This window comes from Emydura macquarii, unplaced genomic scaffold (assembly GCF_026122565.2).
Source record: "Emydura macquarii macquarii isolate MOO-44397 ecotype Brisbane River unplaced genomic scaffold, CSIRO-AGI_Emac_v2 contig_306, whole genome shotgun sequence".
Taxonomy (NCBI): domain Eukaryota; kingdom Metazoa; phylum Chordata; order Testudines; family Chelidae; genus Emydura; species Emydura macquarii.
In genome coordinates, this window is record NW_027130443.1 from 3,848,052 (window position 1) to 3,866,836 (window position 18,785).

At 42.5% G+C, this 18,785-nt stretch overlaps 1 protein-coding gene across 1 annotated transcript in view; it reads left to right on the forward strand.

The window, feature by feature from the left end:
* The first annotated feature begins 659 nt into the window (after positions 1–659).
* The window catches only part of MATK (megakaryocyte-associated tyrosine kinase), a 92,100-nt gene continuing 73,974 nt past the window's right edge, over positions 660–18,785 (forward strand). The window contains exon 1 of the mRNA XM_067557238.1: positions 660–871. Within this exon, the coding sequence (XP_067413339.1) occupies positions 810–871 (62 nt within the window). The 5' untranslated portion in view covers positions 660–809. The remainder of the gene's footprint in view (positions 872–18,785) is intronic.

The following is an 18,785-nucleotide window of genomic DNA, read 5'->3' on the forward strand; positions in this document are numbered from 1 at the left end:
CTCTTGGTGACATTTCAGTGTCATGCAGCAATGATGGCATCAAACAGCAGCGCAGCAGCATTTGTACAAGTCATAATGATATTTTGGCATGGTGATGTGATGTCACACCATGCAGTGACAGTGTTTGACAGAGTGGCACCACAATGCCACTGTGTTGATGTATATGACATAGAACTAGGGTGTTTTCTGAGGCGTTGCCATGACATTTGAGTTGCACCATGTATTCTGAGGTGTTGCAATCATACCTCAGCATGGCACTGCAAGGGAACCATGTGTGGGGATGGCATGTGACGGGTGGCGTGGTACCGCTGTGAGACGGGCGCCCCAGCAGCAGCCTCTCGTGGCCCACCAGCAGCCTGTCCTGGCAGCACCGTCTTTACACATCGCCATGGGGTGCCCCACTCCGCCAGCCCCCTGTCTGATAGCAGCTAGCCTGTGTCCCCCACAGTAGTCGGGTACCAGCCAGGCCCAAATGGCCGCCCTTCTCCTAACCAACCCCCCCCCCCCCCCATAACCATCACAGGGACTCTGTACGCGCTCCCCCTAGAGGTGGCACGAGCCGCTCAGCTAAAGAGCGATGGGGTGTCACGTGCCTGCCCCGCCCCTCGCCCGCGTGAGGGGGACGAAGCGAAGCCAGCGCGCGCACGCGCGAGAGCGAGCCGGCCCCGGGGGCGGGCTTTGGCGGGAACGCGCGCGCGGCGGTCACGTGTCCCCCGTGCTTCCCCGCCTCCGGCCGACCGGTGCGGCGCCTCCTGTTACTGTGTCGCCGGCCGCCGCGGCCGGGCCCGCCGCTTTGTGAAGACGCCAAGATGGCGGCCAGTAACTATTACGGCTTCGCGCATGGCGCTGCCGCCGCCGGGCCCCAATACAGGTACGGGGGAGCTGGGGAGACTCCCGCCCGGGGCACCGGGCTGGCTGGCCGGGCCCTCCCGCCCCGCCTCTGGGCTCAGGGCAGCCGCCAGGCTGCTCCGGGAACGGGAAATCGGAGCGGGGCTGCAGGGAGCCGGGGCACGGGGAAGGAGGGCTTGGGGCGCTTCCGGATCCTCCGGCCCCTCTTCCACGCCCCCCGCCCCCATTTGGGGCGGCTAAAATGGCGGCGCAGGGAGTCGGGGGATCTGCCCTCTTCCTCCATCGGCGCCGGCCTCATCCCCCTGGCCCTCTTCCTCCGGCGTTCCCCCTCAGCCCTGCTGTGCGCAGGCGGGGTTCTGCCCCCGCCGCTGCCTCCATCACCCTCTTAGTCCCTGTGTCCCCTCCCCCCCCCGAGTCTGCCTCCCCCTTGGTCCCCAGTCCTCACCCTCCTCATCCCCTGACCCTGCACACATCGGGTCTGCTTCCCCTTCCTCAGTCCTTACCTGCCCCGTCCCCAGCCCTCCTCTCTCCTTGTTCCCTACCTCGCTGGGAACTGTCCCCTCTGCAGCCACCTTGGCTGTTCCTTGCCTTCACAGACTGGAGGCTCAATCCCTAGCTTCTCTCATACACCTTGTGGTGGCTCCACTCCATCAACCCTCCCTCTGCTCTTCTTTCCCTGCCTTCAGAGGATCCCACTCTCTGCACCCATTTTAGTTAGTGGCTTTGCCCTTCTTTCAAATCCACCTGTTAGGACTTACCCCACCCCCAGAGTCTTCCTTGCTCCCTTCCCACATTCACCGCCACTGGGGCTCTCCAACATGATCAGCCTTGTCCTCTCTGTAATCCCTAGGACAGTATTTATCCCTCTGTTCTCACATCCACTGCAGCTTTTGCTGACCCTTGTCTGCTCTTCGTCCTTCACATGGGGACTCTGACTCTACAGGATTCTCCCTATTCTTTGTTATCTCCAGAGGATTGCCTTTTCCAGGGATTTCCTTGCTCCCCACATCATGCTACAGATGTTCAGTCTTTTCCTCCCCTCCCCTCCCCTCCACCCCCAGGGCTTGGCTTTGCTTCAAGGATTCACTCATGTGCCCTCCCCCAAGTGCTTTGTCCTTCCCAGGGTCCCCATATCTCATCTATAGGTGGGCGTTGATGTTTCTAAGAATCCCTTCTGTTCTCTCATCAATCCCTAGAATGCATCCTATCTTCTCTCATCTTTAGGGGCACTCTGCCTTCCTGAGAGATCCCCTCTGTTGTTCCCTCTTATCTCAGGGTGTGGAACCTCCTTCAGAAACCTCCATTCTCCATCCTTTTGTCCTCCCCTTGTTCAGTATGCTGCCTTTCCCAAAAATGTCCCTGCTTCTCTATCTTCTTCCTTTCCCCAGCGTTCGTCTTCCTCCAGGGCTCCTTTCTTCTTTCTCCTCCTTGGGATGCTCTGCCTCCTCCCCATATCCACCTCACTCCTTTGGGGTTCTAACTTCTAAGCCTCCTCCAAGGATCCTGCCTGCTTTCCTTTTCCCACCTGGGCACTCAGTCTTCTCAGAGGATCCCCTTTATTTTCTCCTCATTTCCACCCTCATGGGTTGCTCTGCCTCCTCCAAAGCCGCATTTGCCCACCTACCTTTATCTTCTCTCCTGCCAGCCCACTTGGCATGTTCCAAGATTCTATCTACCTAATTTCCCAACTTCTCTCTTTGGGGCTTACTGCGTCCTAAAGATTCTTTTGGGCACTCTGCTTTCCCAAGGATTCCCATACCACTTGCCTGTAACTATTCTCCCTGGAGGTGCTCTGTCCAATGATGTCCTTGCCTGTTTCTCCTAAGCCCCACTCCATCCTATGTTTGCTTCCAACAATTCCTCTCTCCCTCATGTTCTTTACATCCCAAAGTACCTTTACATCCATCTTGTCATCCCCCTCCTGGAGGGCTCTTTCCTCTCCAGAGATCTATTCTGACCATTTCCATCTCAGCGTGCTTTGTCTTATAGCTGGGCTGGGGTTGCGTTGCCCTCGGTTTTTTCTTCTATAGGATATATCTTTGCTGCAGAGTTAACTCAAATTACTTTTAACCTATCTCAATTGAGAATGGCACATTACTAAATACTCAAGCTTCTTGTGTCCACACTAGTGCAGTGCTCACTTGTGTGTGGCACTGAGACATTTGAGGGCATATCCCGTTGTTCTTTGTGCTGCCATAAGCTTGGTAGCTCCATGAATTCTTTCCCAGTGAATTTTGGGAGAGCTCATCAGTCCTGTCTGGGCACACATGGGGAATTATTGGAAGGCATTGGAGTATTAGCAGCGCTCATTGGAGCTAGCCTGCATTTACAATTCAGAGTGATTGTGTTAGCACAATGCGTCAGTGGTCTTCTCTGCCAGCCAACTCGAAAGCACTACCCCGTGAGTTAAGGGTTTTGTGTGTGGATGAACTCAAGTTAGGGGCAACATTCAAGTTAATTTTGCAGTAAAGACAAACCACAATGATCTCTGCTTTCTTCAGGGATGCCCACGTTTTCCCTTTTTCCAGGATTCCCTCTCCCAATTGCTGTGCAACTATTGCTATTTGTTGTCCTTGGGTTTTGAAAACATTACACCTTGAGTTTAGCAGTGTTGTCTTCTCTCTCCCTGCCAAAACAGCTCCCAACTGGAGCTGTAGGGATAAAGCAAAATGTACAGCTCGAAATGCTTCTCCACCTCAATATTTCCAAGGAAATTTGTACTTGTTCCTTTCCCAGTCCAACCCACCATCTATGAAACGTATGTCTAGATGTTGGCTTCTAGTGTATTTTTGACTGGTCTTCATGCAATTATTGCACTTAATGTAAGGCTGCAGTGTAGTTTTTAACCTATCCAGTGAGTTGAAAATTATTCACCAGTGAAATTAAAATCCTGTACATTTCTCTCAACTTTTCCAGCAGAGTTGGTAGCCACTTTCTTGATTATGGAATTTTAAGATACCAGACTTGCTGGAGAAAGGGGGATGGGTGTTTGAAGCTTGCGGGATTGTGAGATACACCAGTGCACTTCACAGTTGCTGCACTTTGGATGCCTTCCTGAAGAGTAATATTTTGCTACTGCTGCTAGCAGCACATCTTCAGTAATGGAAAGTGCATGTGCCACCGGTGTGTGTGGAGTAGAGTATTTGACGTTTTCAGTTGTAGTTGCCCACTCAGTACCATTCTTGGCATGTTGCTTGCCAGCTCTAGCTTGTATATACAAGGAGGCCTAGTTGCATACTGTTAACCTTGCCATAGTCTGCTCTTTCTAAACACATTTAAGGACTGCACCTATGTTTTCAATCTGATGTGAAAAATACTGTGAATTGCCAATTTGTCAGTGAGAAAATTCAAGCTGTATTTCTTGTCACTTCTCCACTAATAGAAACTAAGTTACTTAAAGCATTTGAAGATCCTATACTGAGTAGTAATAAACATGAAAAGCAAACATTTGTCTGAATTAATTCACTTGTAAAAACTTGAATGCAGCTGCTTTCTCTGTATTTTGTTTTGGCTTGTAAAATGTACTACAAATGCATGTGTGACATCACCATTAGTATGGAGTTGTTAACAGCTTATTAGCTGCTTTAAGAGCCATTTGAGATAGCAGCTTGTCAATCTTGGAAGGAGTGGATATTAATAAATTCTTGTGTATCACAATAACACAACCTAAATAAGTAAAATCATAGAAAATGGATGTTGTGTGACATTTAAATTATTCAAATGTATTCATATTATCTATTTCTGCTTGATTGATGATGATTGACGCTCCCACAGTTAACCCATTAAATTAGTTTACATAGGTACTGGACTTCCAAGTATGTATTTCTGGTTATTTTAAGTATAAAGAATGTGGTGGTCTGAACATCATGGAGATAACTTATTAGATGGCTTAACTTTTATGGGGCACCTTTCTACCATCTGACACATCTCTCAAACACTACTATGGAAGATAAAATCACACAATTAAATTTGCTATGCTTTCAAGCTTTGAAATAACAGGGTTTCACATTTAGAACAAACTATGCGGCTCTTAACTCTAAAGTGAGGATATTGCACAGATCCAAGGCGTTAGAGGTAAAGATATAAGCTATAACTACTTCTGCTAGTATAAGTCTGCTGAAATTCAAAGCCCTGTTGAATCCAGTCTTGGAGTGAAATGAAATATAGGCTGTGAGAAACTTTGCAGGATGCTTGGGCATCCAGTCTGATTAGGGCCTTAGAAGCTGAAATGGAAACCTTAAGCTATATACATATTTACAGGCAGTCAGTGGTGACCCAATAGGTAGGTTTGCGCCACTCATCACAACCAGTTGCTCTGCTGTGTTCCACAGATGACAGATCAGCTTTTTAGATAGCCCTATAAATGTAGCGCACTACCCTAATCCTATCGTGAGGAATTACCATGTCAGAATGCAAGCAGAAGAGTTGCATTCTAGCATTGTTACTGAGATGGGAAATCCCCCCCCAATCCTGAGCATCCCTGACAACTGATCATCTATCTACTCTTAGCCCTTGTCAAAGTGCACTCTTTAATCTAGATACATCAGCCTACTGAAGCACCCCCCCTGTGTGAAAGTAGGAGACATAGGGAAATGTTGTTCTGTATTCATCACCTGCTTGAACCAATCTGCATAATTTAAGTCTTGCAAGGGTTCAATTTTGGCCAGTTTCTTGTCATTCAGTTCCAAACACGTCAGATACAACCATAGACGAGATTAGAGAAATATACAGTGGGGTATCATCAGCATAATAATGATAACCCAAGCCCTATCTTTCAAAAATCTCTCCCAAAGGCAACATATAGACACTGAAAAGCATCGGAGTCAAAATTGACCTATCGAGAACTTCACATGCAATCCCAGTACAGGGAGACGGAAGATCACCCATCAGCACCGACTGGGAGCACTCTGTCAGGTATGACTAAAACCAGTTCAGAACGGTCCTGGTCATACCCAGCCTGGCCTTCAGGTGATGCAGTAACAGTGTTCCACAGTATCAAATGCTGCAGTTCCCATATCACCAGCAATGAAAGGCCTTTCCTGGTGAGATCCTTTACAACAGGGGTGTCAAACTCATTTCCTATGGCAGGCCAGATTTGAGTTAAATGTACTTCAAGTGGGCCATACATACCATAAATATTGTACTGTATTACTGTATTATAATAATGTTTGACAAATTTCATTCTGCCAAGAATGAGCAATAATACAATTCTTCTGAAGAAAAGAAATTAGAATAGGAATTTGAAGAACCATTAAATTGAACATTTGTTTACAGTATGTGTGAGGTCATTCGTTTTACTAGGGAAGTCAGGAAGCAGGTCCTATTTTTCAGGACCTATAGGAATATAAATGACCAATTAAAGCAAGTTATTTGTTCCTTTTTTGGAATTTCAAAGATCTATCTTTTTCTCTCCCCCTACCTTTATCAACTTCCCCACTGGGATTTTGTTTTTAATCTTGTGACGGCATCAAACAGATTTATAGAACAGTGAGTAAAATGTTAAACAGGTTTAAATATCTAGCAACCGCATACCGAGTGCTGTGTCTCGTGTACACAGATCTTGTGGCAGCGTGCACTGCCGCCAGAGAGTACAATGCCGCGAGATATCAAGGTAGCACGTGTTGCCGCTAGGGGCCAGACCAAAAAGGTTGGCGGGCCGTATCCGCCCACAGGCCGGATGTTTGACACCCCTGCTTTACATTCTGTGTTGACCAGGGCCAGCTTGGTGTGTATTTTAGAAAAAGTTATCTCTTTACCTAATTGTTGTGTCTGCTGCGCCAAACAAAACATACTACAGAAGACAGTATTCAATCTGTTATTTAAAATGTTTTTAATTAAAAACTTTAGACAGACATGTTATCTCATCTGACAATGGATCCTCTCCTAGGATCTTATAATAATTTGACCTGGATGCAGAACGTTTGAAAGGGACTAGAGTGAGCAGTCTTGAGTAATGAAGGTGCAAATAGTTTATTGTAAGAGAATATTGTAGGGTAACTGTTACAACCAAATTTCAAGGCAGTTGTGTAATTTATTGTTGGTAAAAGTTACTGAATATAGTAGATTTCTTTTTTAAAAGTACTAGTAAACATTGTAAAGAATTAAAAAATATTACATGTAACTCAGGACCTACATCTTGAACTTGTGTTAGTGCCGAGAAGTTTGTTCCAAAATAAAATGTCAAACATAAGAGATTTAAAACTTGTGCAATGTCATGAGGGTGGGGAAATCATCAGGTTTTAATACTTTACTTTTGATAATGCTTCTGATTTCAGGATATTGATTTTTTTTCAATCTAAGAAGTCTGTTTTGAAGTCTGTTCACAAACAATGGCTCCTTAGTATTTTGTTCTCAAGACTCTTGCTTTTCTTTGAACTCCAAATAATTCATGAATGGGTGTATTTTGGAGCTAATTCTTGTCATCAGAGTATAGAGAAAAAAATTAAGATTGAATATTAGAATGTCTCCAAATTTAATATATCAGATTATTATGTCGTGTGTTTATACTGGCTTCTGATGTTCCAAAAATCGCATCATGGGATAAAGTTAGGATAGTGCAGAGTCACATCTGAACCTGAAAAGCTTGATTTGAAACCATAGTTTTTGTTCAGTTACTCTAATTTTGGTGTTTTAAAAACAGGTTACTTGTTGAAAGGTTTTGTTGTTAAAAACCTGTGGCTTCAAAGCTGCATTCATAAGTATCACGTGCATCTAAGAGGATTGTCACAACAACTTTTATCTTTCTGCCTTAAACTCTTAAGTGGGGGTAGAAAGATGTATGGTCTTGCAATAGAAACAGTTTGTTTTTTTTGAAAAATCCATTTGCCCGCGGTAAGTTAATGGTGTTCTCTTTTAAAATGAAAGCTTACATTTGGCAGAAATTAATCCAGTAAGGTACCCTTGGGTTTCAGACGCTGTCCTGCCATGAATTGGGAGAGTGGATTTTTCAAGCCTTGTTCATAGCTGCAGCAGAATGAAATCAGTGAGGCTCTTGTCAGTTTCATGGGTGCATTCAAATGTCTGTCAGTAGCAATGAAACTCTAATTTCATACTGCTGGTTGCAAAGATGTTGTTAGCAGACAATTGAGTTACTCAGAGGAGAAGAGGACCCAAAATATGGAAGCTTGCATAAGAGGTGGAGTATTGGAGACCGATGGTATATTGAGGTAGCTCTTTGCAGCAGGCAGGAGAGGAGAGAGAACTCCATCTCCCTTCCATTAGAAACAGAATTTAGAACTTCAGATATGTGACCCCCTGCTAGGCAGAGGGTGACAAAGATATGGAATTGCTAAGCAGGGTCAGGGGTGACATCCTGGTAGTAATTCAGCACCCTCCTCTCTCCCCAAAGCGAAGTCTAACTCACGATATCGTATATGGATAAATTTGTGGCCCTCCCAGTTGTAATCTGGTTTGAAAATCTAGAAGCCTTTGTTTTAAAAACAGGTGGTTTTAATCTCAGTGTATAGCTCTCTGTAATGTTAAGTTACACACACATTAATTAACTATAAATTAAGATTTAGGATAACACATTAATAACATGCCATGGCATCCTGATCATAAACTCTGGGGGATATTGTTGGAACGTGGTACCACATAGGTTCTGGATCTAGAGGGTATTTCGGAAGTTAGGTTGCTCTGTGCCATACTTGAAACCTAATAGCGAATTAAAAATCATAAGAGGTGCATTGTTAGAACTTTTCTAATGTAAATCAGTGGGTAATGAGAATCTTTTACAGGCACAAGAACATATTTTTCTTATTTTTCTAACCAACTGTTGCAAGCTGGAAACTGAAAGCTTTTCAGGTATACATTTTTTTGGGGGGCATACATTTGCTTATTATTTTAGAGTAGCTCATAAAGATTGAGTTACTGCCATAGTTGTATATGTAGGCAAACCATCAAAATTATATTGTCTTTGCAAGAAAATAGTCTTCCATATAATACTCAAGACAGTTGTGGGCTTTCTTTCTTGATAGTGTATTGTTCGCTATATTGTGAATCATTATTTAATCGCTTGGGAGTTGGGGGTCACAATTCCTAAATGTCTTATTTTACTAAATGTCCTGTTGGGCAGTTACTAAAAGGTTTGAGGTGTCTTGATTGGCTAGTAAACTGAATGTCTACTTCATTCTGTTTCCTGCTGCTAACATGCATAGCACAAAGGCAGGAAATAGAACAGGGGCTGGGGGCCACCTTTGGAAAACTAGCAGTGCACTCTCAATAACGTTCATTTAAAAATATTCATACACCAAAGAAAGTCTACATAAAAATAGATGAAGTTCACAATGCACTGCATATGCTACCTGTCATTTAGAAACAGGCACCATTATGCAAGCATTTTTATTTGTGTAATTACGACATACCAGAAGTGCAAGACTCACCAAGGAGGCAAAAAGTTAAAAACTTCAATAATATGTTGTTAACTTCAAAATAACTTATAGAGTACTTCTGCCTGCTGAATTCCCATAGCTCAGTGGTATAATATAACAGGGACATCTCTAAAATATAACTTGCAATTGACCTGCTTCACTGTACAATCTTACTATACACAGCTTTTTCATCTTAAACTCTTATGAAACAAATACACAATAAACATATATTAAAAATATACTGGTAACATGACTAATTTCGCTAATAAATGAACAATTTTGTTGTAACTGGTAAAATGCCTAAAGAGGATTAATGTCAGGTTCAAAACCGCAAACAGTGGGAAATACATAAATCCCACGAGAACACTGGCATAAAACAAAGGTCAAAACTAAGGTCTGAGTGTGACCTTGGTGAGTGAATAGGACTGATATGCTAAAGAAATGGACAGTGTACTAGAACAGACGAGAGTTCTGTAGCACTTTAAAGACTAACACATTAACGAAAGGTTATGCCTGCTGAAATTAAATTTGTTAGTCTTTAAAGTGCTACAGAACTCTTGTTGTTTTTGTTGTATACAGACTAACACGGCTACCCCTCTGGAACTCTTCTGTATTAGAAAAGGTTATACATGTAGGTATATTGCTGTATACCATATTTCTTGAGCATGATTTTTTTTTTTTGGTGTGTATGGTTTGCATTGTTGTCCCTTAGCATCCTTAACTGATTTTCACAAAGTGTTCTTCCTGGTTTACAGCTAGAGGATAATATAATTCTCAACTCAGGTCTTGACTGGAACCCTGAGAATCCTCTCATGAGAAGCATGAATGATGATACATTTTCAATGTCTAATTTATTAAGCAAAAATATATAATCACATGCACAACTAATGATTTGCTAAAATAGATCATTAAAAAGTGAAGTTAAATAATTAAAATAGGAAATAAACAAGGGCCTAATGTTCTTAAAAAGAATAGGCAAGGCTCAGTGTTGTAAACCCCAAACATAAAAAATCATAAGTCAGGCCCCCCAAAATTGTGAGTTTAAAAAAAAAAAAAAGGCTTGGGAGTCTTTTCATTTGCCTTCTGATTTTTGAGCCTTTAAAGTTCAGGTTTTCAAGCTTTGCTCTGCAGGAATGAGGGCTAAATTTTTGTTAATGAAAGCTGATATTCTAATGTGTTCATATGATTCCAGAAGCTGGAGTTTTAAGCAAAACGTCATGATATGATAAAATTGCGGGAGCTGTGATTGGTTGTGCCAATATGTGAAATGAAAAGAATCTACCTTGCCTCATAGATTGTTTTGAGTTTGCAGTTAGAAAAATTCATCCTGCAAACTGTAAATATTTGATATAAAAATCACTGAGAGAACAAATATGATGGAACCTTATCGTGCCTTTTTCATTCTGTTTTCAGAGTAACTTCATCTTGAAAACGAAGCAAGGCAAGAATTAGGAACTAGAAACAATAAAATGATAGTTGGCTGTAGGGTTAGGATACAGTGAAAAGAGGGAGTTGGACCTGGAATTATATATATTGTGTTTTTAAAAATTATTTCTCTTCCCTCCCCTCATTTTCTGTGACTTGTCTTTTTTTAGGTCCTATTCTCAAGATGTCAGTGAGGCTCATGCGAGGCAGCCTCTGCCCACTCAGAACAGGCCTGGGCTCTTGAATGTTAGGTCTTCAGAGCATGGTCATATCTTTTTGCATATACAGTATAACCTCAGAGTTACGAACATCTCAGGAATGGAGCTTGTTCATAATGCTTAAATGTTCGTAACTCTGAACAAAACGTTATGGCTGTTCTTTCAAAAGTTTACAACTGAACATTGACTTAATATAGCTTTCAAACTTTGCTATGCAGAAGAAAAATGCTGCTTTCCCTTTGTTTTTAGTAGTTTAACACAGTATTGTACTGTATATGCTGCTTTTTTTTTTGGTCTCTGCTGCTGCTTGATTGCATACTTCTGGTTCCAAATGAGGTGCATGGTTGACTGATCAGTTTGTAACTCTGGTGCTCATAACTCTGAAGGTTCTACTGTATGAGAATTAGCTAGAAAAAGGATAGATGCTGTAAAATAACAGAACTATTTAAAAAAATTAATGCAAAGAGTAACTTTGAGACAAAGGAAAACTATAATTTCTCCAGGATTGCCACTTCCTACCAGCAGTTTTAGAAACTATATTAATCATGCTTCCTTTAGTACCTTGGGGATAGTTGCTTGGAGAACTGAAAAATAAAATAAAAGGCTTATTTATAAACTTTTGTTAAGTCATATCTTTTAAAATGGATGATAGAATAAAAATCAATTACAATGTTTCTTATTCTCAAGGAATAAAAATAAGGGGCTTTATGCATTTTAAAACTTTGTCCACTGAGGAGATGGGACTTAATATTTACAAAGCTTTGAACTAATCTGAATGTTGATTGCAGGTTACCTTTTCCACTTTGTCAGCTAAGTAATTTAGACAGGAGACTGTCTGACTGAGTTGGCACAGCTCTCGAAAAAGTTATTTTTTTTCAGTGATGTAACAATAAAAGATGAGGCAGAGCAGCTGTTTTCATGTTTGAATTCTGATTACCTATCCAGTCGTCTACCAAACCTTGCCTCTGGGGCTGCTGCATAGGAAACTACACTCTAGTGTATTTGTTGGAAAGAAGAACTTTGTCAAAGCACGCTATTGAAACTAGCAAAATATAGTTTTGCCACTAGTTCTGATTTGGCAAGGACCAAAACATATTGTGTTTGAAACAGGTGTGATGGTTATTATGAATCTTCATATATTTTAAACTTTAACCTTGATAAAGTCCCAGTCCCTTTCTGTGAGAACAGTAATACAATATATAAAAATTACTAAGTTTTGTAATGTTAAAGCTAAATTTTAAAATGCACTCCAGTCAGGAATGCAAAAGATAAAAGAGCATCGTGAATTTAAAAATCACACTTCTGAAATTATTTTATTTACTATTGTGACTTGTCATACCTAAGTATACTGAAATATTTTTAGTTTTTGTGCATTTCACAGTGCTGTGTATAGTCAGTTTTCTGTTTGTTCAGGTTTTTTGAGTAACAGTGGGGAAGAGAGAGATTTTTAAAACAGAAAAATGAACGAACATCCATAAACTGGCAGGAAGTATTTTGGGGTTGAGGTAGAAATGCAGAAGAATGCTTAAAGATCTTGTATTTAATTGTCCTCCTAAAATGAGCAAGAGCGAAAGCATATCAATGTGAGTAAAAAATCTTTTTTCTTTGAAAAGAAAGACATCAGTGGCAAATTATCTAATCATGATATTAAGTGGTAATACATAATTTAGGTTCACCAGGCTGACTTGTAGTACAGAAAAAATAGAACTGAAGAGGAAGACAGTTCCAGTTAATATTAAAGTGAAATCAACCAATAATCTATCTGTTCCAATTGTTTATCTTAAATTCTATCACATGTTGTCTGTCCACTTCTTGCTTTGTATTAAGCTATTTTTTCTGAATTTGTTTTCCTTTTGTTTTAAAGGGGTGAGGGGTTGATTGCTACAACTGGCTAAATTGTCAAATGAACCTTGTACCATACATAATTGCTTCTAATACAAGTTTCTCATATAACTGGTGAAGAATTAGTTGAGAATTCCTCTTTGCTACTTTAAATCACATTCTTTCCCACTCTGGTAATTTTAAAATTACCTATGAGTGGTATAATAGTTTGGACTTCTATAGAAGTACCTTTCATTTGAGATTCTGAATTTGCTTTTTAAGTAATGAATTAAGCTTTACAACATGCTTATCAAGTAGGTAAAAAATATTAACCTCTGTTTGTAAATTGAGGAGAAGGGAAACAGATATGAAGTGATGTGGTTAGGGTTGCATGTCGAATATCAAAACTATGATTTAGAACCTCGATCTTCTTACTAAAGTTCTGTGCATTTAGTTATTTGATACTGAGGAAGTAGAATACATATAAGCCTGTTCTTGGTGAAATAGTTTAGGAGACGAAGGCTTGGTCTACACTTAGCAGTAAATTCGGTGGCAGTCAATGGGAGTTACACATGCTACTGTACATAACATGCAATGTAATGTACTACGTAACGTCTACTTGCATAACTTACGTTGACGTCCTAAATTCTGTTCTGCACGCCATCTCCACTATGCTGCGCCAATGGGAAATGCATACCTGTTGATGCAGTGTTACTCTTTTTCCAGAGGTGGTTTTATTAAATCGACTTCTGAATCGATTGAGCGGGTCTTTGCATCTGCTCAATCAAATTGGATAAATCGATTCACCGCTGTCAGTGTAAACATAGCCTTAGTTACTGGTCTGTGCCTTAATAGTCTATTGAATTGGAAACCAGTCTTTAACCTGTGACAGTTGTGTTCACAAAAACAAAACAAAAAGCACCCCACCTCTTAAGTCTGGGGTGGGCAAACTATGGCCCATGGACCGCATACCACCCATCTGAGTCTTTCATCAGGCCCTCCAGCTGGGCCTGGCCAGAGTGGGACAGCCACTCCCCCTCTCCCGGCCTCACCCCTTCCCTCCCTCCGCCCTTCTCCCACCATGTGGGCCCAGCAGCATCTTGGCCACAGCACTGGCAGATGCTCCCCCCTCCCGGCCTCGCCCTTTCCCCCTCCCTGCTCTTCTTCCACCACGTGGGTCCAGAAGCAGCCTGGTTGGAATGTGGCGGCTGCTTCCTGCTCCTGGCCTTGCACCTTCTCCCCAGTCCCCTCTCACCACATGGCCCGCCATTCAATTTCTATACCCAGATGTGGCCCTCAGTCCAAAAAGTTTGCCCACCTCTGCCTTAAGAGCTGAAAACCCTGTTCTAATCCTGAACAGGTATTATCCAAAATGGATTTTTTACCCTCTGCAGCTTGTATCCTTTGGTACAGAAATTCAGTGTACTTAATATCCAGTCTTTCATAGAGCATAGTCACACAAAGAGGTTTACAAAACCTGTATCCCAGGTTACAACAGCCAGGCTCTGAGGTTCCTACATCAGGGCCCTCTGTGACATAACTTTTATTCACAAAAGCAGTCCCACTGACTTCAATGGGACTGACTGTAGTGGTAGAGTTATACCTTTGGACTTCATTTCCCAAGATGCCAAAAGGAAGTCCCTCTGGTGGTGATCCATTGTGAGAAAATCCCTATTTATAATATGTAAACTTTCCTGTCAAAGAGCTTATATTGTTTAAAAATGGGATCACAACACCTTCACTCACCCACACCTTCCTACTTGTCTTCATTGTGAATGGATAATTAAGCTTACTGTAAGACTTTACCAATTTTTATACGTTGGATATTGCATGTCATGTGATTTAGTGCAACTAGTCATGCTAGCTTCATTTTGTTTTTGTTGTTGGTAAAAACATTTAAAAATATACATATAACCAAGTGACCATTTAGCATTTTGACAAATGATCGTAGGTCTTACTCATATTTATGGTACACTTTTGCATGTAGGAGACAGATGTTAAAGAAAAACAGCAATCCCTGTTGATGTTGTCCTGTCAAAGAAGGTTAGAAAACGAGTTTGTGAGGTCTCTTTCCTCCCCCCCCCAATAGTTTCTGATATAACCCCTGCTCCAGCTTTTTTCCCTTTTCTCCTCTTCCCCCTGCATTAGTCCCCAGATCACTAGTCTCCCATTCTCTCACTTCCAGAAAGGACGTACTCAATTTATGAGGAGGAATTTCTCCCTCTGCTCTTGGACTGGTGGTAAAACTTCCTTCTTGAGTTTTTCGTCACAGCTGAACAGTCTGGTGAGAGGAACGAAGGGTTTAATATGCTTGCTTGTATGCTGTTATAAGTCAGTTATAGTGTAGCTGATTGCAGAAGTCCTTTTTGAATTCTCGATGTGTATCAATAACTTGCATTTATACAATGTAGAACTTTTCATCCAGAAGGATTCCAAAACACTTTACCAAATGATTACATCGTCTATATACAGGAATCAGTGCACCAACATCTTGGGTTGGGTGGGCTGTAAGTGGCAACACTACAACAACAGTTATAAGGCAGGAACTGAAGAAAACTATATTCAACTGAACTTACAAGGAGAATTTTGCTAAGTAGAATATAATGAGCTGAGTTGGAATTGGGATAGGTTACTGTGTATTTTAAGGAACTAACTTGTGTAGTAGATTATGCAAACATTCTTTTAGGAGTCGGCAGAAATTCAGAAAACTGGGTAATACAGGTATTAGCAATGTTTGTATTGTTGGGCTTGTAGTATTGCTGCCAATTTCATAACTGGTGCAGATATGTGAGGAGGGCTTTAAACTAGGTTCGATGGGGGACGGACCTAAGCCCGGAGATAAGTAGGGAGGTGGGACACCAAGAGAAAGCAGCAGGAGGAGGAGGGTGCAACAAGGGAGGCCTCCTGAATTGCACTGAGAAAGTGCCTATACACAAACGCAAGAAGCTTGGGAAACAAGCAAGAGAAATTGGAAGTCCTGGCACAGTCAAGAAACTATGATATGATGGGATTAACCGAGACTTGGTGTGGTAACTCACACAACTGAAGCACTGTCATGGATGGGTATAAACTGTTCAGGAAGGACAGGCAAGGGCGAAAAGGTGGAGGAGTTGCACTGTATGTAAGAGAGCACTAAGATTGCTCTGAGCTCCAGTATGAAACCAGAGATAAGCCAGTTGAGAGTCTCTGGGTTAATCTTAGAAGCAAGAACAATAAGGGTGATGTCGTGGTGGGTGTCTGTTATAGACCATCAGACCAGGAGGACAAAGTAGATGAGGCTTTCTTCAGTCAACTAGGGAAAGTTTCTAGTTCACAGGACCTGGTTCTCCTGGGGGACTTCAATCACCCTGACATCTGCTGGAAGAGCAATACAGCAGAGCACAGACAATCCAGGAAGTTTTTGGAGAGTGTTGCGGACAGCTTACTGGTGCAAGTGCTGGAGCAACCAATTAGGGGCTGTGCTTCTCTTGACCTGCTGCTCACAAACAGGGAAGATTTGATAGGGGAAGTAGAAGTGGGTGGCAACCTAGGCAGCAGTGACCATGAGATGGTAGAGCTCAGGATCCTGACAAAAGGAAGAAAGGAGAACAGCGGGATATGGACCATGGACTTCAGAAAAGCAGACTTTGACTCCTTCAGGGAGGTGATGGGCGGGATCCCCTGGGAGGCTAATTGAGGGGGAAAGGAATCCAAGAGAGCTGGCTGTGTTTTAAAGAAACCTTATTGAGGGCGCAGGAACAAACCATCCCAATGTGCAGAAAGAATAACAAATATGGTAGGTGCTCAGCTTGGCTTAACAAAGAAGTTTTTGGTGAGCTTAAACACAAAAAAGAAGCTTACAAGAAGCGGAAGCTTGGTCAGATGACTAGGCAGGATTATAAAAATATTGCTTGAACGTGCAGGAATGAAATCAGGAAAGCCAAAGCGCAACTGGAGTTGCAGCTAGCAAGGGACGTGAAGGGGAACAAGAAGGGTTTCTACAGGTATGTTACCAACAAGAGGAAGATTAGGGAAAGTATGGGCCCCTTGCAGAATGGGGGAGACAACTTAGTGACAGAGAATGTGGAGAAAGCTGAGGTACTCAATGCCTTTTTTGCCTCTGTCTTCACAGACAAGGTCAGCTCCCAGACTACTGCACTGGACAGCAAAGAACGGGGAGGAGGTGAACATTTCTCAGTGCTGAAGGAACAGGTTCAGGACTGTTTAGAAAGATTGAACATACACACGTCCATAGAACCAGATGAGGGTGCTGAGATGAGTTGACATGATTTCAGAGCCATTGGCTATTATCTTTAAAAGCTTGTGGCAATTGGGGGAGGTCCCTGAGAAAGAGAATCCAGGGAACTACAGACTGGTCAGCCTCACCTCAATCCCTGGAAAAATCATGGCGCAGGTCCTCAAGGAATCCATTTTAAGGCACTTGGAAGAGAGGAAGGTGATCAAGAACAGTCAACATGGATTCACCAAGGGCAAGTCATGTCTGACCAACCTGATTGCCTTCTATGAAGAGGTGACTGGCTCTGTGGATGTGGGGAAAGCAGTGGACGTGATATACCTTGACTTTAGCAAAGCTTCTGATACAGTCTCCCGCAGTATTCTGATCAGCAAGTTAAAGAAGTATGGGTTGGATGAATGGACTATGAAATGGATAGAGAGCTGGCTAGATCATTGGGCTCAACAGGTAGTAATCAATGGCTCCATGTCTAGCTGGCAGCCGGTCAGAAGCAGAGTGCCTAAGGGTTCGGTCCTGGGGCCAGTTTTGTTCAACATGTTCATTAATGATCTGGAGGATGGGGTAGATTGCACCCTCAGCAAGTTTGCAGATGACATAAGCTAGAGGGAGTGGTAGATACCCTGGAAGGTAGGGATGGGATACAGAGTGACTTAGACAAATTGGAGGATTGGGCCAAAAGAAATCTGATGAGGTTCAACAAGGACAAGTACAGAGTCCTGCACTTAGGATGGAAGAATCCCATGCACAGCTACAGACTGGGGACCAACGGGCTAGGCAGCAGTTCTGCAGAGAAGGACCTGTGGGTTACAGCGGATAAGAAGCTGGATATGAGTCAGCAGTGTGCCCTGGTGGCCAAGAAGGCTAATAGAATATTGGGCTGCATTAGTAGAAGCATTGCCAGCAGATTGTGGGAAGTGATTATTCCCCTCTATTTGGCATTGGTGAGGCTGCATTTGGAGTATTGTATCCAGTTTTGGGCCCCCCCACTACAAAAAGGATGTGGACAAGTTGGAGAGAGTCCAGTGGGGGGCAACAAAAATGATTAGGGGGCTGGAGCACAAGACTTATGAGGAGAGGCTGAGGGAAACTAGGCTTGTTTAGTCTGCAAAAGAGAAGAATGAGGTGGGATTTGATAGCAGCCTTTAACTACCTGAAAGGGGGTTTCAGGGAGGATGCAGCTAGGCTGTTCTCAATGGTGGTAGATGACAGAACAAAGAGGAATGGACTCAAGTTGCGATGGAGGCGGTCTAGGTTGGATATTAGGAAAAAGTTTTTCACTAGGAGGGTGGTGAAGCACTGGAATGGGTTATCTAGAGAGGTGGTAAAATCTCCATCTTTAGAGGTTTTTAAGCTGCGGCTTGACAAAGCCGTTGCTGAGATGATTTAGCTGAGGTTAGTCCTGCTTTGAGCAGGGGGTTGGACTAGATGACCTCCTGAGGTCTTGTATGATTCTATGTTTTTGATTATGGGGAAAAATTGTTGAAATTGGGAAAATTACTTAGTTGTCTGCAGTTCTGATCTGTTCTAATTTTACATAATTCACACTGCCTTTCTGAGTTCCTGTGTTGAAGATGCTTTTAAAATGATTGTTGTGGTGTTCAGGTTATTTCTAGTTCATCACTTGACAGTTTATTGGTGAGTAGAGGGAATCTGCTTGTTTGTATAGTGATAAATGTTGCTACTGTGGTGTAAATACTAATCTTTTTTTACAAAGCCCCTGATCCGCTCAGGCTTTTGATCCAAAATTTAATAAAATGGAAATCTCCGGTACTAACACTATAATATAGGTCAGCGGCTCTCAACCTTTTTTTCCCCACTACTAATCGAGTCAGGTCAAGTACCACTGGTCCTGACCCGAGTGGTACTCGA